General features: G+C 42.7%; 1 protein-coding gene across 1 annotated transcript in view; it reads left to right on the top strand.

Annotated features, from left to right (window-relative positions):
- tenm1 (teneurin transmembrane protein 1) overlaps positions 1-20,332 on the top strand; it is a 147,839-nt gene that overhangs the window by 122,931 nt on the left and 4,576 nt on the right. Inside the window, exons 23-34 of the mRNA XM_030062473.1 lie at positions 4,524-4,678; positions 6,403-6,486; positions 7,362-7,556; positions 8,659-8,746; positions 10,470-10,666; positions 11,218-11,531; positions 12,227-12,399; positions 13,963-14,207; positions 15,699-15,992; positions 16,957-17,201; positions 17,916-18,058; positions 20,073-20,284. Of these exons, the coding sequence (XP_029918333.1) occupies positions 4,524-4,678; positions 6,403-6,486; positions 7,362-7,556; positions 8,659-8,746; positions 10,470-10,666; positions 11,218-11,531; positions 12,227-12,399; positions 13,963-14,207; positions 15,699-15,992; positions 16,957-17,201; positions 17,916-18,058; positions 20,073-20,284 (2,345 nt within the window). The remainder of the gene's footprint in view (positions 1-4,523; positions 4,679-6,402; positions 6,487-7,361; positions 7,557-8,658; positions 8,747-10,469; positions 10,667-11,217; positions 11,532-12,226; positions 12,400-13,962; positions 14,208-15,698; positions 15,993-16,956; positions 17,202-17,915; positions 18,059-20,072; positions 20,285-20,332) is intronic.

The following is a 20,332-nucleotide window of genomic DNA, read 5'->3' as shown; positions in this document are numbered from 1 at the left end:
AGTGTTTTTGCTAGACTTGTGTGGTGTGTGTGTGTGTGTGTGTGTGTGTGTGTGCCTGTATATGTGCGTGTAGGAGTGTGAGTGCGAGTTTCTCATCTGTAGACGCTCTGATTTATCCGCTCTATATTTGCATACTCGCACAATGTGATTAACTGCCATGCCTTATCTTTTCGCCTAGCTATGCCACTTCACATACATGCACACACACACATACACCCACACAACACCGCACATGCGCACACACACACACACACACACACCCACACATTCACACTCACACTCATACTCGCTCACATGCACACGGAGTCACGTGCAAACAGCCTCCTGCATTCTCAAGGAGAAATGATGAAAGGGAACAGTGAGCCATACAGCCGGTCGAAAGCGTCTTTGAAACAGTGGTCCTCTGTGAGTTTCAATTACTATTGGACTGTAGCTGTTAGTGTACCCTCCAGGCTGTCTCTGGCTAGTCTGGTTGAGTTTATTTATGGCCGGAGTCCCACACTTGGGTCAGTTGTGCAGGTGAAACTGTCCATCTGTCTACATTCACTTGTCAGTCAGACACAGTTACTTCGTACAGGACTGCCATGGGCCATAATCAACTACAGCTAGCATCATTTAGATGCTGTAATAATATGTCAGTCCATATCATTAACACCCACCGAGCCTGGGGATATGGCAGGGCAGATTGACTGACTTACTCTGCAGGCTGTTAGCAATCCAGCTGTGTGTGTGTGTGTGTGAGTGTGCGTGTGTGCGTGCGTGCGTGTGTGTGTGTGTATGTGTGTGTATGAATGAAAGTTTTCAGATATAAATGAAACTTCCATACACGCATTCATTCTGTTTTTCGCCCGTGCTCCTCCAGAGACAATCCTTTTGAATATGTTTCATTCAAAGGCTATATGCATTTATTTTGCAATATGGTTTCTCTTTTATAGCATGACAGCCAATCTTATGTGTTTGTTTCCTTTACATTGTGACAAATTCGGCGGCTTACATACACAGAGAGCTTGTTTTTTTTTTTTTTTCCTTCGTCTTCTGCTTCTTCCTTTTTGGCAGCTAGGGTGTTGACATTTGAAATGAAAGGTGAAAGTAGAGGGGAAACTGTTGTAGAACGCTGAGGTTTGACTTCCTGCGCTCTCAGGGCTCTGGTGGTAGCAAACGTTTTTATGACACTCCCATGCATGTGTACATACACACACACACACACACACACACACCACATCCTCATGTCACTATATATAACAATAGGGCGGTCTGCTATTAACTGCTAAAACAGCTGCTCATGTCCCACCTCACCCCTCACCCCTCTCTTCACCTCTCTCTATCTGTCTTCTTTGAGGATCCCTAGTTGCTTCCCTTTAAATAGCTGTAATCAACACTGATGCTCTGGAAGACGCCTCTCCTAGGCATTAATCAGATTGGCGGGTATTGCAGTGCCACAGGGGGCCATTATGACTGATATTCTTTTGACAAGGACAGAGAACAAAGAGATTCTTTGATTGAGAGTGATTGGCCTGTAATGGTTAATTGAGGCAATTCCTCATCATGTCCCTTTGTCTCATCACCACCTCTCTCTTTTCTTTGGCCCTGTCTGTCTTTTCCTCTTTGGCTGCATTTTCCTCCTAAATCTGAGCTGAATGTGAATGGCAGCTCTGTATTATCCTCTCCTTCACTCTTCCTCTCCCCTCCTTCTATTTTCCAAGGTCAGTGCGACTCCGTCTAATTCACTTTTCTTTGATGATAAAATCCAGTCCCAACTTTAGCCAAATGTCCGTCTCCCCATGGAGTTGAGATTTATCTCAATTATCTCTCCACCGGTTTGTCTGCCAGCTTCTAAACATGAGTATCAGAGTGCCAGGTCCACCCAGGGAGAAACGGTAAATCTTTTGATGTCTTGTGAATATCTATCGGCTGTACAGAGGGGCTGTAAATTCCCTTAACACAGCATACAGCTTTACCCACTTCAGCAGGAAATCCAGCCCCTGACAAGGAGAACGTGGGCTAATCTGCAGCCTTTTCAATAACCATGGCAAAATACTCTTAAACAACACATAAACAGGCCTAAATCCTTCTGCCAATGCCAAGCAATAATAGAAATGGTTTTCGATTGTTGTGCTCATGTGAAGATGAATGAAGTCAGCCCAGTCCTGTATTTATGCTTGATGATAGATTGGCAGCTATTTAAAAGCCGCTTGTGTGAATGTAAGATATGCAGATCCCGACCATACGCGCCACTGAGGGTGTCAGAAAGCACAGACAAAGGCAAAAGAGAATAGAGGGAATTTAGGATGGAAGTCAATGGAACTAGAAGAGACACGAAGAAAGACAGAGTGATATCTGGGGACACAGTGAGAGAACAGAAGTGAGTATTGGGGAGAGAGTCCTGGCTGCCTCTCCCCGTCCTTGTGCAGGATTTATGAGCGCTAAGATCAGGGACAGGGTTAAGGTGGAGGGGTAGAAGTGCCAGGAGGAATGGATGGGAAAGTAAAAGGGATATAGGAAGGGATGGATCCGACGTTGCAGCGGGGAGAACGTGGTTAGCGGGGAACTTCAGACATTAGCAGGCTCAGGCTGTGCTGTCGGATGACACATCTCTCATGCATAATGCTAGGTGACAGGAGGAGAAATGGCAAGATGAAGCAAAAGAAAGAAAAGTATAAAAAAGGGGACAGAACAGAGAAAAACAGAGCCCTGACATTATTGAGAGGTCAAAGGGCTCTGATTTGATTAGCACTGGTGACATGCGGGGCAGAGAGAAGAGTGAGACAAAGACAGAGAGTGCTGAAACAAATGAAAAAGAAAACAAACTGACAACAAGCATAACAAAAAAAGGAAAGAAAAGATGGCAGCAAATACCAGGAAAGGAGAGAAGACAGGCAAAAAAAAAAAAAAAAAAGCATAAGAAGATCAAGTAGGGGAGGATGGAGGGAGGGTGAAAGCTAGAAGAGGGATAGGAAGGAGGGTGGAGGGGTGAGGCTGTGTGGGTGGTGTAATCTGTCTGTGTCAGAGGGATGATGAAGGGGCCAGGAGGGAGAGCTCTGCAGTTCACCTTCTGGCCTCTGGAGGAAACAAACTGACCCTGGCCCTCCCCCTCCCCACCTCCACCCTCCACCTCCTTTCTACCTGCACGATTTATGACTCAGGGGGTCGATCCAGGGTTGCTAGGCTGGAGGACATTTGTGAATCTAGTAATGGTGAGAGTTGCGGCGCGTTTGCGTGTATGGGTGTGTGTATATATGGGGCGTGTGTGTGTGTGCATGAATGAAATCACACTTGTGTAGAGACAGCTACAGTATGTCTAGGAGGATGAGACCTCACTGGTGCCCTAGGGAAAACGGCAATAGCGGTTGTTACTGTAGCCCAGGTTCAGAGAGGGAGTGCAGGCACATCCCTACATAAGCCAGTATGACAGGGCTGTGAAGGGAGAACGACAGGCAGAACAGGAAAAAAAATGGAGGTGGAACTGGGCGAGACGACTGAATGAGGGAGGAGTGCCCGGGGCTCTACTGGATACTGATGATAAACCATAAAGGATGTGTATTAAATGGCACAACAGAGAACAACGTGAATTGTTGGATGGCAGGTAAGAATAGTGAAGAATGGGTTATTGTGGTAGATGCAAAATGAAAGCAATTGAGGAGAATGGGAGGCACGCTGTACGAGAGGTGAGGGTTGAGACTCGGACTATTATCGCTGAGAGGTTGAGTCACAGGGCTATTCTCTGTATGGAGATGAGGTGGGGATGAAGGTCGCTCCTCATCCATAACAGATGATTCATAGTCCGCCCTGACCTTTAATACCGGGGCCACCTAGGCTTACCTCTCTCGCTGTGTTGGCTGCCTACTGCAGTGCCCCGCCACAAGGAGAGTTCAAGTGTGTATTGTACATCACAACACATAAGTACATGTGTGCACACAGAAACACACGCAGCCATGCACGCACGCACAAGCATGTGTGAACATGTACTGTTCAGCGTCATAGACACACACACTTGAATGCACACATGCAGTCACAAATGCACACACATACATTCATATTTTGTCGCGAGCTATTTATATACAGCAGACAGAGATATATGAAGCATTATATACACACGCTCACAAATACATACTCATTCATGCATGCACATTTATAATGCATACACACACGTGTAAGCGTCAAATGTCAGAAGTTCACCACAGCACCCTGCTCACATCTAATGTGACAAATAACTTCTTCCTCCAGTTGCATTGTTCTAATCCCTTTAGTGGGCTCTGGAATGGAAATATAATTACATTTCTGTGGTGCAGCGCCTTTGATAAGACAGCTGCTCGCTGAGCTGAATGTCTAACTGAGTTGGATGCTTCTCAGAAGCCCTCTTCTCTCTCTGCTTTATTCCTCTCCTTCATTCACTCCCTTGCATCTCCTCTCTTTTTTCTCTCATATTTTCACCTCAACTTTTTCTTACACACTTTCTCCTCTGTCCCTCCGCCATTTTCATTGTCATCTCAAAAGCTCATTGTATCTCTCTCTCTCCCGTGCAGGTATTGCAGTGGATAAAAAAGGTGTTGTCTACTTCGTCGATGGCACCACCATTCAGAAGATTAATGAGAGGGGTATGCTCTCCACTGTGATTGGATCAAATGGACTGATGTCGACGCAGCCACTAAGCTGTGATTCGCGCATGGACATCAGCCAGGTAAGCCAATAAAGGATTGGAGTAGAAACCACAGCTAAATATAGTGCCTAAGCAATAGGCTGCCTTCTGTTCATGTGAGAGTTTTCTAAATAATCTGTAGAGCAAATTACACTCTCTAATGAGTGCTCAGTGTTGACCATTAAGAGACTAATTAAATCAAAAAGGCTAATTGATCATGACTAAATGATGCATTTATGCACATTGTTCTCTCATAGTCAATGGTTGTTTTGTCAGTCTAAGTTGGCCACTTCCTTCCATGGAAAGTCTTTACAGGTTCTTCCAGTTTACAGCGTTGTTAGTATCTGCATGTGTTGGCGTACTGTGTGTGTGTGTGTGTGTGTGTGTGTGTGTGTGTGTGTGTGTGTGTGTGTGTGTGTCAGGTAAAGACTAAAGACAGCCACTGTACAAGCCTGATCAGCCAGCCATTAGATCACACTGCTGACTGATATCAGGCCTATTAGAGCAAAGCATGAATTATAGATGAACTAATGACTTTATAGAGGGCTCTTCTTTGCCCACACAAAGGGATATGGGTGCCTTTATGTGTGTGAGTGTGTATCTGTGCGTGTGTGTGTGTAAGTGATTCCAAGTCTGTATGTGTCAATGTGTGGGTCAGCGTGTAGAGTAGCCTAGGTGAATTCCCTACGGTGCTCTTGTATGTCTTGAAGAGGCCCGTGTTACTTCGCAATCCCTCTGTTACCAGCCGTGTCTCCAGCTCATCTGATAGCACAGACGTCCAATCCCATTCATCCTCCATCTGTGTTTGTTCTGATAATATAGTACTGGTGTAACCCCTTTATGTCAATATTGAAGCTTCTGTAGCTATGACTAGCCAAACAGAACTGCAGTAATTTATTCTAAATGAAATGCAAAGTGTCAGCCTCAGCTTAATTCAGTAGTGACCCAACTTTGCATACAACTTAACTTCTAAAAGTGATCGCCCACTTTCGCTGAAAAGTTTGATATCATGAGCGGCTGAGATTTGATGCGTGTCCTCTAACGTTAGGGACAGGGTGAGTCGTGCTTGATGAATCTCCCTACCTCTTAAAATGGGATTTCAGACTGAACCCACTTCTCTCTCATTTGACAGAACCTATAATTGGACATGTCAGTGGCAATTTAACATGATCCATTTATTTACCAATCTATCCTCGGAGTCATCAATCACCCCCCTGATCTCTGAGCCGCGCCGCCTCGTCTCCATAGCAGACACAGCTCATAGCGCGAGTGTTAGTGAGAGTGTTTGAAAGTGCATGGGTGAGAGAGAGACAGATGTGCTTGTGTGTGTGTGTGTGTGTGTGTGTGTGTGTGTGTGTTTGTTTGCGCATTGGGGCCTGTGTACTGGTGTAGGTCTATCTGTCTTTGACCCCCACGGTGCCGACGGGCATGGTGTGCTATTTGAGCAGCCAGTGATCATGGTTATTGGCTGACATTTGGAACAGTGCCGAGGCGAGCCACTGTGAGTCCTGAATAAACACTGGGAAGGCTCCCTGCCCACTGCTGACCTTTGCATGAGCAGGGAGGGTCAGCAGGCTTAACGCTATGTTATTGAGGAGATATTATTTGTAGCACCTATAATTGACTCTTGTGGGCGGTGGCTACCAAGGTGATTTTTTTTTTTTTTTTTTTTTTTTTTTTTTTTTTTTTGTTCTTTCCACTACACTCTGTTTGACAAGGATAAAGTTTGTGTATGGTGTGCGTTTGTGTGTGTCCTCATTCTGCAGGTGCGCCTAGAGTGGCCCACAGACCTGGCCATCAACCCTCTGGACAATTCTCTCTACATCCTGGACAACAACATCGTCCTACAGGTAGAGAGACATTACTGACAACACACATTGCCAGAGGCTGGTATTATGAAGTCTAATGATATTTCCAAGCATATGCTGTGTAATTGTTTGCTTGCTTGTTTGTTAGTTAAGTAATTCCTTTATTTATGCCAGGAGTCTCTCTGAGATCAAGCTCTCTATTTTTTTTTTTTTTTTTTTTTAAAGAGAGACCTGCTAACAACGTTGGCAGAAACTAGTGCAATATCTGCCAGAGCTTGAAATAGAAAATAGCACTAAAATATTTTATTCAAATAACAGTGCTGTCACTAAAGGTAAATTTGACTTCAGAGTAAGAGTTCCATGTGCAGTTAAAAAAAGGGGAAGCTTGTTTAAACGTAAAATAACAAAAAAGCTTCTTAGTTGTTAAAAAATAAATAAATAAATAAATAAAATAAGAAAATTCTTAAGATGTTGCTAATGCTCCAAAACCTTGATGTGCAAAATAAATGGATTGCCTGTTTTGGTGTGTTCCATTCAGCAATTTGATGAGTCATTATCAGCCCAAGATTTGGTAATGTATTATACTGTATCAAAGGGCTGTAATATCAGTTGTAGGAGATCATGGATGGCTTTGAATGTCAGTGGCTGATCCCATGTGCACTGAAAAGAATCTTAACAAGTCTCAAATTCAGTGTTGAAATATGTCAGAATAAGGCAGCTCAGCCCACTCGTATCAAGAAAATTACACTTGATTCAGCTGATTCTAGAAACAAGCTGATTTTTTTTTTGCAATGCACTCACAATTCTTATAGTATGTCCCATAAATACAAGGACTTGTAAATCGATATTTTCCACTTGTAATGGAGTCCGTAGTACAGTGTCATTGCTAATAAACGTCCATTTTCCTGCCCACTCAGGTGTCTGAGAGTCTCCACGTACGTATTGTAGCCGGACGTCCCATCCACTGCCAAGTCCCGGGTATCGACCATCACCTGGTGAGCCGGGCAGCTGTGCGTGCCACCCTGGAGGCTGCCAAGGCCATTGCCCTGTCTCACTTGGGCACTCTGTTCATTGCTGAGACTGATGAAAGGCGCATTAACCGCATTCAACAGGTCAGTCCATCATTTTTTTTTTTTTTTTTTTTTTTACCAGAAAATAACACTTAAACGTAATAACTTTTGGCTTATTTTTTTTTTTTTTACTAAAATATGTCACAGTGTAGCACCACTCACACCCATAAATGATGCAGACGTTCCTCAGTCTCGACAGTAACAAGATGCAAGTTTCATCAAAATCGGTCTGGCGTTACAGCAGTTTTGTCCTTGAATTATTAGTGCTCCCATTATGCCACTTAGGGTTCCTGGGTTTCTGTCACAAGTCTGTGCCAAGATGCATCAGTCCTCCAAAATTTGTCAAACTCAGACTAGTGTTGATACCATGAGTTGAACATTTTTTAGCTGCAATTGCCTCCCATTATGCCAGTCAGTGTAACTTTCCAAACATTGGAACGCAGTGTGAAAATGCATCATCCAACAAAATTTTGTAAAAATCAGACTAGTGGTGTGTTGGCATGGCTGATGCTGACTGCATGGGACAGCGAGGAGCTGTCACTACTTACTCTGGACAGGTTCCATTCTTTTGGCAGTACTCATTCAAATGCTGAGCATTGCTTTTGATTGGTTCTCATGGTTGAATTCATAGCAGCACCTCTCACCTGTCATTAAAATGAATGCACATTGCCCCTTAATCCTGCTACACCTTCAGCCATACGATCATGAATGTGATTCGTTAGTTTTAAATTGGTGATATCCAACTAGCCTCAGACGCCACGGGCACAGTCCCCTCATTATCTGCGTAATAAGCCAACAAGATCAATAGAGCCTTTCCAGACTCTAGTGTTAGCCCTTAGAGTCTGGTGTTAGCCAGGGGATTCATGTCTGAGTTATCGCCGGAGATTTTCCACTTGAAGAGCGGATGGGTGACACAGCTCAGTCCATACATATGGGTTTATTCTCATTTCATTTTTAAACAAATGTCATTCATCTAAATATTCAGGTCAGGTTATTCCATATGTGATTTCTATTATTATGCTGTTGTTGCATGGAACAAGTTAGGCCATCTTCTATTGCTCAAATCTTTTTTTTTTTTCCCATATTGATTTAAGCAAGTATTTTGTAGCAGTGTGTGACGTGTTGGCTTTTCAATGCACTCCAGGTGTCGACCAACGGGGAGATCTCCGTCATCTCTGGAGCCCCCACAGACTGTGACTGCAAGATAGACCCCAACTGTGACTGCTTCTCTGGTGGGTCATCAGACAGCACACATACACACCCACACACTCACACACACACACACACACACACACACACACACACACACACACACACACACACACTCACTCGTGTAATTTCTGTGTGCACAGGGCTATATGTGAGTATTAGATTGTGTATAATAGAATTTCAGTGTTTACAAAAAAGTAATTGTATTATTTTACTGAAAAAAAAAAGAAATCATATTAGATACTTGGCTTGGCTTAGTCAGAATTATGTTTAAGGCGGAAAGAAGAGTTTAAGATTACAAAAACAAACATTATTTCACAAGCCTTGAAATAACAGTGAGTATTGGTGATTGGCTAAATCCTGCTGCCTCTAGAGTCACATTTGTGTCCCTGCTGACCAAGGATTTTATAATCAGAACTTTTTCACTCTTGTCTCTCCTCTGCTGTTCCCCTCTCTACTTTGCATATGCATGAATTAAAAGAAATTGTAAAGGGTTTGGACTGCTCATTCTCCTTAAAAATAAGAAAACACAATGACAACCATAATGTGTACAATGTTAAAATGGACAAGTAAAGAAGTGTGAATATGTAGAACAGTTGTGCATTTTCAGTACATGGATGTGCGGCGTGTGTTGGCTATGTCTATGTGCGTTCACATGGGTTTTGCTTCCTCATATAATTCTCCAGCTAAATGTCAGTTCAACAGGGAACTGAAGGAAAACCACTCAATTCCATTCAAATTTCAGCAGCTGGCAAATGAACCAGCTCTCTTCTAACCCTTGAAGGTTTGAACTGGCTGGTGCATCATGGAAGGGCACCTGAAATGTAATAGGGGGGAGGAAAAAAAGGACCAGACAAATAAGCAGATGTTCTTTTGACAGTTAGGCCATGCTTTCATTGTAAAGCTCAGAGGATGTGATTTTATCACTTAATTCTGCTCATAAAATCAGTCTCTTTTCTGTTCAAAATGGAGGGAAGTGTTTCTCCCATGCCACAAGCCAATGGGCTGTAACCATCCCTATTTCTTGGGTTGTACTTTGCATATTTTCCATCATGTCATGCTGTTAACAGATGATTACTCTCTTCAGAGGCTTTCCGCTTCCATCCCTTCACCGTAAACACTCACGGTCTTTTTAAACGCGCGCGCACCCATACAAACTCACGCACATGCGCGCGCACACACACGCACAAATTCAAACAAACATGAACACGCTCACAAACATACACACACACACACACATAATGTGCATGCTGTCAAGAGATAAACTGCCACCCTGCTGCCTGCATAGACCCATCAGAGGCCCCAAGCCCACTGCTGACAGCATCTAAAGGGCCTCACCCAGCTTTTATCCTGCTGTGCTACCAGACACATCTGAATGTATTCAGTCACCCACTATCACCATCTGATAAGACTGAGGTCACTATCAAGGTGGTCATATCCACTCCATAGGGAAGCTATGGTATCCCAACAAGTTCCAGTCCTGAGCTAAACTGATAAACGCATAAGCGGCACCATGGGAACTTTATATTTAGCAAAGCTTGTGTGTACTGGTTGTGAGTATCATGTTTGTGTTTCTGTATGTGTATGTGAATGTGTATGTGTCTGTGTCCATTGTATTTATTTATTTATTTGAAAAAGAGTATGTATTTGTTTGTGTGTGAGTAATGGAGGGTGCATGCAGTTTTAGTTTTGTGGGGACAGAGTTTATCCGCATTGTGTTCTCATGTTTTGCTGTTAACTTATCAGGTGATGGGGGCTACGCTCGTGATGCTCGTCTAAAAGCCCCCTCTTCTCTGGCCGTGGCACCCAACGGTACCCTGTACATCGCTGATCTGGGCAACATCCGCATCAGGGCTGTGAGCCCCAACCAGCCACAGCTCAGCACTGCCGGACTGGTGGAGATCAGCTCTCCTCTGGACCAGGAGCTGTACCTTTTCAGCCAGGTACAAGAAAAGAACATTTTCCCACTTACCGCTAGTACAATCTATTCATCTAGATAGCTTCTGTGTTATTTCCAGTCAGTCGTGTTCTTCCCTGTCTCCTGCCTAGATGGGTATTCATTTGTAGAACTCAAACTAGTCAGAAATGAAATTTTATGAAACACTCAACAGCACCGGCTCCTTCCAAAAACAATGACATAGATATATGGCATAATCCACAGCCCTTGGCAGTGAGCATTTTTTTAGTAACTGATTCCTGCCAAAAAAAAAAAAAAAAAAACACTGGCAAACTGTATCTGCACACCTCTAATTCATAATTGTTTGGGGCCTAAGTGGGAAAACATTATTTTCCCACTTAAGCCCAATTATATTTTTTTTTATTATTTCAGGTGAACTTCTCCTATTCAGTATTCAGAAAATAGTTAAAATTGTATTCAAGTTTTTGTATATGCATTTTCATATCATAACTGGCCCAGTATATATGAGTTAACGACATCCAGAACAGTAAATGGGATAAGTGATAGGACTTGTCTCTCTTTTCTTTTCTCTCATAGAATGGCTCCCACTTGTACACTAAGCACCTGATCACTGGACACTTCCTGTATAACTTCTCTTACGCTGTGGACGGCCAGCTGTCCGGGCTGGCAGGGAGGAATGGCCAGGGCCTCCAGGTGAGGAGAGATGCCCACGGAGTGCCGCTATGGTTAGCGTTACCTGTCGGACAGGTGTACTGGCTGTCGCTAAGCAACAGTGGAACACTGAGGAAGGTGTCAGCCCAAGGCCATGACATCGCCCACATCACTTACCATGGTAACACCGGTCTCCTAGCAACCAAGAGTGATGAGAACAGTTGGACCACTGTTTATGAGTAAGTTTTATTTTTCTCTGTTTATTGCTGTTTTTTATCTTCCCTCTTTCTATTTTCTTTCTTTCTTTCTTGCTTGCTTGCTTGCTTGCTTGTTTGCTTCCTTGACTCTGTGTATGTGTGGGCGTGGGCGTGTGGTCGTGCGAATGCACGTGCCCATGGGTGCTGATGTGGGATAGGGCTTATGTTAGCATTGGGAAATATGAATTATGTGAGTGCCATCTGGTGGCAAATTGTATTTTAGCATCACTGTGGCAAGGTAGAGAATGGAAAGAATTTCTTTAGTATTTAGCCATTATCCCAATGACTGATTAGCTGGAGCAAGTCTTTGAAATACTTTGGCCACATGCATGTGTAGTATCACACATACACACACATTCACACATCTGTCTGGATTATTCAGCACTGCCAGCCCAGTCTCTGTCTCAAATTCCACAGCTGGATAATTACACATATAAATCATATCTGACACTTCTGCTGTGCCACTGTGCATTACAAAAGAAAGAATAGTGATAGTGTGTGTTTGAGCATGCGCATGTGCATCTTTGTGTGTGTGTGCATGTGAGTGTATATGTTTGTGCACACCCACAGCCCACAGTTGCGGGCAAGTGTGTTTATTGGTCCATATACGTGTATGTGAGTGGCAGTTACAAACCTTTGTGTGTTTTGCACATCATCGCCCATGTCTACTCTCCTAGATACAACAGTGAAGGCCATGTGACCAACATCACCCTCCCCACGGGCGAGGTGAGCGGTTTCCATGGCAACCTAGAGCGCTGGTCTCGGGTGGAGGTGGAGGCATCCAACCGTGAGAACTTTGTCACCAGCACCAACCTGTCTGCCAGCGACACCATCTACACATTCAGACAAGGTATGCAGGCATGAAGCAGTGGGCTCAAAGGTTGCAGGGTAGGCACAGTGGGCACATTTCTTTCCACACAGGTCAGTAGGAACATAGATAAACCACAGAGTTTGCACAGAACCCGAGACATATGGGACCACAGGTCTAATGTCCCCATATATTCATTGCTGTCAAGTGGGATAGATATAACCGCCCTGCCATGCATCTGCCTCCATCTACTTTACCACAAACATTCTGCCACTCTGCCTCTAGGCTGTTTATGACTCATCTTGGGGGTTAACCAATAGACAATACACACAGATGTATATAGAGGACAGATTGTAAGGTCGTAGTGATGTTTAAACATTTATGACTGGCAAACTGCAATACCATTGCTGTTATTTCAGTCAGGTCACATGTACAAACGGGTGTTTTTTCCGCTTTCATTCTTCATAGGCTATACATAGTAGATGCATATCCGAAAGATTCACAGCTTTTCTGTGAAAAGAGACCTAGCCATTTCTATTAATAATTCACATATGGCACTGAAATGACCTGATTTGAAAATAAACAAACTAATGGGCAGTAAAACTGATGTTTATTTGTTTACAAAATGGATCTATCTTTGACAGATTCATCCAGCTTATGAAATGTCTAACAACTGGAAAACAAAAATGGAAAAGAGGGCAGGGATGCGAAGAGGAGAAAATGAGAGTGGAGAAGCTGCACATTTTTCCCCCCTCATGTCGTCCCTTTAATTGGTTTCTAGCAGTTGTCATAATGACAGGACTGCAGGGACAGGAAAACTGTTCTAACACACACACACACATACACACAGGCACATGCGCAGTATTATGATAGAGCTGCCAGGAAAGAGTTCAAATGAGCACCTATCCAAGAATGCCGGAATGAGCTTTTATAAGCCTCCATCTGTTGAGAGAATGGAAGCAGCTATCAAGTGCACACATATTGACCGTAATGAGTTTTTTATCATTAAGATATTGTGTTGTGTTTTTTTTTTTTTTTTTTTTCTTGGGTTTTGCAGAGGGATCGAGAAATGACACAAAATGCTACTGGAAAACACACACTCTATCTAACACTTTAGTCAAACAAGAAGCAGCACCTGCTTGGCTGTTGCAGCCAAGGATAAGAAACCAGCTCACAGTACATTATAAAAATGAAAGCTCAGTTTCCGGGAACAGTTGCAAATGTGTGAAATGCTTAGAAACACATGCACAGTCAGGAAACTGCAAAGCGAGTGGCCAGCAACACGTCCTCATTTTCTGTCTCACTCTCTGTCTCTCCCTCTCTCTGTATCTGTATAGTTTACATATTATTTCTGAAGATACGATCATAAATTAAATATTCACATGTTGCACAAGAATGGCAAATTCACTCAGAATCACACTGGAGCAATCAGTTCAAAGACGATGCACAAACACGTTTTCATGCACATGTAGGTGACTGCAAGAGGTTTTACACCCTTGTTTTTCAAAGTATCTTTTTGACAGACAACGGCATATGTTTTTTTCACACATTTTGATCTGCGTGCGGTTGTCTGTGTTTCTGTGTGCTGCAAATGATGACACCCAGACCACGCTCAGAGCTCATACCGAGTGAGTGCGGATGGGTCGTTCCTTGTGTCACTGGCGAGTGGAATGGAGCTCTCACTCAGCACAGAGCCGCTCCTCCCTGGAGGTGTTGGGGGAGGAGTCAGTCCCACGGCCAGCCGCTGTAACATCAGTCTGCCGGGGGACCATGCTCCCAGCCTGATAGAGTGGAGGCAGAGGAAGGAGCAAGCCAAGACGAACTACAGCACCTATGAACGCAGGCTCAGGGTAATACACTAATGTGCCACCTAACCCTAAGTCACACACCAACCTGTTCTTCAGCTGTCAAAACCAATCATTTCACAAACAATCATATTTACAAATATCCCTATTACACATACTGCAAGCACCACGCTAGAAGTGCCAGCCTTTGACATGCCTTTGTATTCTTGGCCCAGACCAAGAAATAGATTAGATTAAATTAGATTCAACTTTATTGTCATTGCACATGTCACAAGTACAGAGCAACGAAATGCAGTTAGCATCCAACCAGAAGTGCTTAGCAGTGTATTAAATACAAATGTACAGTATATACACATTATATGATAAACATATTATATATATATATATATATATATATATATATATATATACATAGTGCAATAATAAATAATGTGCAACCAACAATTTTTACATCAAACAATTTCACTATGGATTTCCTTACCCACTTTTATTGTAGCTAAAGCCAACAGCAATATTATGTTTAGAAAACTTGCTAGAAGACATTTGATTATGAGGTAGCGTCAATTGCTTGTTTGTAAATTTACTTATTTTAGTCTGTTTATGGGAGAAGCATAGTTATACTGTATAAAGATGACATATCATAATAAGATTTTTATTTAATTTATAAGAAGTTGTCTATCAAAACTGGTGTGTTCTTGTGTTTGAAATTGTGTTATGGATGTATATTCATTTGGATTCCAAGGAGAATAGCTGATACTTCTATGTACAGCCAATGGGGATCCTTGCAAATAAATAAGCGCTAATAGCATTGCCATCTGTAAGAACAGACTGAAAACACAGGTTAAGAGTTGAGCGTGGTGGCTGATGTAAAAGTTATACAATCTGACCTTTACTTTGTACACTCTACTGTAAACAAAGCAGAAATGTCATTGCGGAGCGCAGTGTATCAAAATTCACGCATGAGATCTTATATTTGTCTTGACCCCACGGAGCAAGAATCTGTAGACCAGTGGGAGTGAGTTGCATAACAAGTTCGATGTTTTGGAGAGATTAATAGGCAGACGTCATTCGGGGTTAGCAAATAGGTCAAATGCCTTTGAACCTGTTAGATGTACTTTCCCTGCATCATACGTCAACTATCGCACCCTGTGCTCTTCTCACTGGCACAGAAATTTTGCCACTTAAACAGGATATTTTATGAGAGGACAACTCCTCCGATGTGTACTAATTAGATGGCAAGGTTTCCAGGACTCAGTTCCACACTTGTTCACAAAGTAATTTATTGTTTATATGAAGGCCTGGTTTACAATGAGGGCTGCAATTCATTCATCTCAACTAATAAAAGTGTATGCATGTCTGAGTCAGGGTGCTTTATTTATATGTGTGTTTTTATCTCTGGAGCCTTATTTATGATATATCATGATTGCAAAGCACTAAAACTGGAAAGTTGCGCCATGTCAGTTCTTTTTTTTTTTTTTCTCTCCGTATCCTCTCTCAGGCTGACATGAACTTTGTCTGTTCTTTTTTGTCTTACAGGCGCATAACAGGAACCTACTCTCCATAGACTTTGACCAGAGCACCAGGGTGGGCAAGATCTACGACGACCACCGAAAGTTCACCCTTCACATCCAGTATGACCTGCTGGGCCGTCCTGTTGTTTGGTCGCCCAGCAGCAAGTACACTGAGGTCAATATCAGCTACTCTAGTGGAGGATTGTTGTCAGCCATCCACCGTGGCGAGTGGTCTGAGAGGCTGGAGTATGAGAACGACAGGGTGGTCTCCAGAGCGTGGGTCAACGGGAAGATCTGGAGCTACACATATGTGGACAGGGTAATGCCCATAGTGATGTTCAGAAACCATGCTGAGTCATGAAGGGATGGAGGGGCTTTTTGTTTCACTTTGCTTTTACCAGCAGGCTCTCACCCATGGTTTTCCTCTCTGGGCTTCACTCTACTGCAGTTCTCTGAAGTGAAAACTAACTGTAAAGACGGACCTGAAAAGGCACGTCAGTAAACTGAAACAAAAAATAACAAAGCTTGTGTGAAGAAGCTGTAAGTTAAGAGAAATTACAATTTCCTGCTCCCAAATTAACTGAAATAAAATATTCAGCCTGAAATATTTTAGTGTCAGTTTTTTTGGTCCGAGACAAAATGAGAATGTAAATGAGATTATCGTAGAGAACCATCTAGAAATTAATAAGACCTGCATGTATTATTAATGCATTGATATTATACCCCAGATATTATAACACCCCAATACAACAGTATTTTTGTGTGTGATTTTAATTTTGCCAGCTTTCAAATACCTAATTCAGACACATTGTGTTTGCGCCTAGCTGTCAAAATGCATAACTCTAAATAAAAGAAAACCTAACAAACAGAAACTAATCTAATTTTTTTTTTTTTTTTTTTTTTTTTTTTAAATTTAACTCAAAGAAAATTTAATTTAAAGCTCAGTTGTTGCTGTTGGGTGAAAATTTTGTGATTTTCATAGTGTTAGTTCGACTGAAGATTCAAACAAAAACTTTGTGAGATGAGAAAATTCCAAAACCGTTGAATTTATAAAACACTTTCAGCAGCCACTGAATGTGCTGAAAAATGCTTGGTCATCAAGCTAAAAAAAAAAACTAATAAAGCATTTATTTTCTCAGTTCCTGAAAAGCTGACCGTTTTTATAATATAAACTCTTTACCCAACAGCAGTAACTGAAAATAAAAATGGAAATGCAAAGCTGATGCAAATGCAAACCACAAAGCTGTTGTAACTGTGGTATTTGTATGTCTTTGTTCTTGCAGTCCATCATGCTGCTGCTGCATAGCCAGCGGCGCTACGTGTTTGAATATGACCAAACAGACCGCCTGGTTGCCGTGACGATGCCCAGCATGGTGAGACATACCCTGCAGTCGCTCCTCTCCATTGGTTACTACAGGAACATGTACACACCCCCCGACAGCCAGGCCTCCTTCGTGCAGGACTACAGTCTCGACGGGCGGCTGCTGAGAACTCAGTACCTGGGAACAGGACGCAGTGTGATCTACAGGTATCACCCAAATATCACTGCACCACTGCACTGGTCTGATTATCATGAAACATGGAACAGTGTCACATTTTAAGACTGTAGCCTGATGGAAATGCAATAATTAAAGGTCAGAATTATAAACTGAAAGCCCAGATGTCATAAGTCTAGTTGATGCAAACTGTGGTGTACACATTTAGCTGTTATTACAAATTACACTGAAAGGACTAATTATTGGAATAATTGAAAGTGTATTTTCAATTCACTGTTTCAGGCTCCACTTATCCAATTTTGATTAGATATAATGCATGTTGGCACTGTGTTTTGGCATTTAAAAAAAAAAAATACACTTATTAGCCTGACAGGGATGCTACAATAAACGGTGAAATTTTCAGACTCTGAAAGGCCATTACTGATGCACCACCAGTCTGATTTTAACAGAATTTTGAGGGTTAATGCAGTTTGTTTCTAATTGGCCTCAATGGGCATCACTTGTGGAGAACAAATACTTCAATTATTCAATTACAATTCAAAACTGTATGGAACCCTATTTTAAAATACTGTTAAATTAAGTATTAAAGTAATACTGTTAAATAAAAGAAAAGTATTCTTTCTGACACAGCTATTTATTATTTTGTACATAAATGATAATTGCAAGCACAATAATTATTAATTAACCGTTATAATCAGTCGTGAATGCATTTTTCAAGTGAAACTGTCACTTCACTGTTTCTCAAGGTACACACCAGCAGCACGGCTCTCGGAGGTGGTCTATGACTCCACCCTGGTGACCTTCACATATGACGAGGCCTCCGGCACTGTCAAGACCATTCATCTCACCCACAATGGCTTTATAAGCTCTATACGATTCAGACAGACAGGTGTGCATGCACACACACACACACACACACACACACACACACACACACACACACACACACACACACACAAACACTCATACCTGCAGCACGCTGAGGGACCAAAAGCCACAAATGTAAAATATTTACAATGTGCAACGAGGCATTTTAAAATGGATTATTTAAAAGGATGTATGGTAAGCACAAAATCTTCTCATGGTACAAGCTCTCACAGCACTGTGAATGTGTGTATGCACGATCCTGCAGCAGCCCAACAGACAGCCAGATTTCTTGAGTGGTGTCAAACGGAGTAGTCTGGTTTTGAGTCAGCAGTGGCGTTATTTGATCAGGGACGACGCAGCCACAGTTAGAACAGTGAATAGGACTGAGTGTCTAAGGGTGGCAGAGGCTGTGGTCTACCACAGATGTAAATATGAGACCACCCCCGGGCTTCTTGCGCTGCTATCTCTCCCCCACCTCTGCACCCAGGCTGCCTGATCAAAGTAAACAAGTGAATGTATGAATCTACGCCAGTCTGTAGCGTATGTGTGTGTGTTTGTGTGTGTGTGTGTGTGTGTGAGAGAGAGAGAGAGAGAGTATCTACATTACGTGTGTTGTGTGTGTGTGTGTGCATATGCGTATAAATACAATGTGTTCGTGTTTGCATATTTGCATATCTCTGTTCGCCAGTGAATCCCTGAATCTTACCTGCATGGCCGCCGCTCATAAACCAATTAATCTGAAAATAGCTTCACTTTTGATATGGGAAATTAGTTAGAGGCAAAATGAGATTCATAAATTGCTAAGCCACTGAGAATTAGCCAGTAATGTTGTGACCATCAGAGGGGCCCTTCAGATGTAGCAGCAGATATATCAGGACACTGCCGTTGTTAATACAGTTCATCAATTCCCTCAAGTTTCCAAGTCTTTCCAGAGTCCTTCAGAGTGCTGTGATCTCTGCTATTGGTTCACTTCACTGGGCTCTGTGATTGGCTCAGCATGGTCAGGTGGCATTAATCTGCTTGGCCCAGCTGTATGGGTGCGTTTGTGTGAATGTGTGTGTGAGCGTGTGTGTGTGTATTTAAGTGCATGTGTGTGCGTGCATGTGTGTTTATCACTTTGCCCTCCCTGTGAATGGACTCTCACCTTCCTTTAACTGATCTCATTTCAGCAGAACAAACGGAGCCTCAGAGAGAAGAGATAGTGGTAATTGTCCCTTGAGAGGAGAGAAGGAAGAGTAGGGACAAAAAAGAGAGACAGGGATAGAGAGGTAGGTGAGGGAGAGGAACAGAAAAAGGTAAAGAAAGAGAGATTGTGAAAGTGACAGCTAGAGAGGCAAGATGAACAGACTGTGAGCTCCCCCAGGGTTGTAGAAAAGCCTCCACCCCGCTCTCAGATGCGCGCACCACTTTCTCATTAGCACAGGTTTAGAATCAACATTCCGCAGACAATAAAACAGAATATGCAATGCTGATCCAGCTCTTTAGAGTCTCCAAAGCTAGACAATCAGTCATTTTAACTGCAATCAGAGTCATCTCAAATAGCATCATAATGGCGTTTCATTAGCAGCCCTTTTTTGCAAATGGAGGATGAGCTGTGTTAGCTAGCAGCAGAGGTGATAAATGGTGTTGTTAAAGTTGATGTTCTGACATTAAGGAGCACATTGGCCCATCATGGCTATTGTCTTTAGATTTCATTATCTGGCCATATTAAAGGTCACCACTGGAAATGCCATAGAGGTTTGGGAATAGTTAAGATTGAATGGATTGCACTGTGTGTGTCTGTGTTAATGATGTTGAATTAGCGCTTGATTTGAATTAATTAGGCAAGCACGTATGGGTGGTGTAATGACCAACTGTGAGGAGAGAGCGTATGTGTGTGTAGTTTGTGCATGTGTGAATGTGTGCACGTAGTGTGCACCTGTACTTACTGTGCTGAGTTCTGAGTTAGTGAAGTATGTTATGTGTTTCTTAGCACCCAATTTTCGATGTCTGTGAATTTTTCCTACCAATCCTGTTTGTGTGATTTCTCCGTGTAGGTCCTCTGACAAGTCGGCAGATCTTCCGCTTCAGTGAGGAGGGCTTGGTCAATGCCAGGTTTGACTACAGCTACAACAACTTCCGAGTGACGAGCATGCAGGCTGTCATCAATGAGACACCTCTGCCCATAGATCTTTATCGTTATGTTGATGTGTCGGGACGGGTTGAGCAGTTTGGAAAGTTCAGCGTCATTTTCTATGACCTCAACCAGGTAGGCAGAATATACTTGTGGAATCAAGTTTGGTTTTTCATGATCTGT

Source organism: Myripristis murdjan, chromosome 10 (genome assembly GCF_902150065.1).
Source record: "Myripristis murdjan chromosome 10, fMyrMur1.1, whole genome shotgun sequence".
In the NCBI taxonomy this organism is placed as follows: domain Eukaryota; kingdom Metazoa; phylum Chordata; class Actinopteri; order Holocentriformes; family Holocentridae; genus Myripristis; species Myripristis murdjan.
Note: the sequence above shows the minus strand (reverse complement) of the source record. Positions and strands in the feature narration are given on the sequence as shown.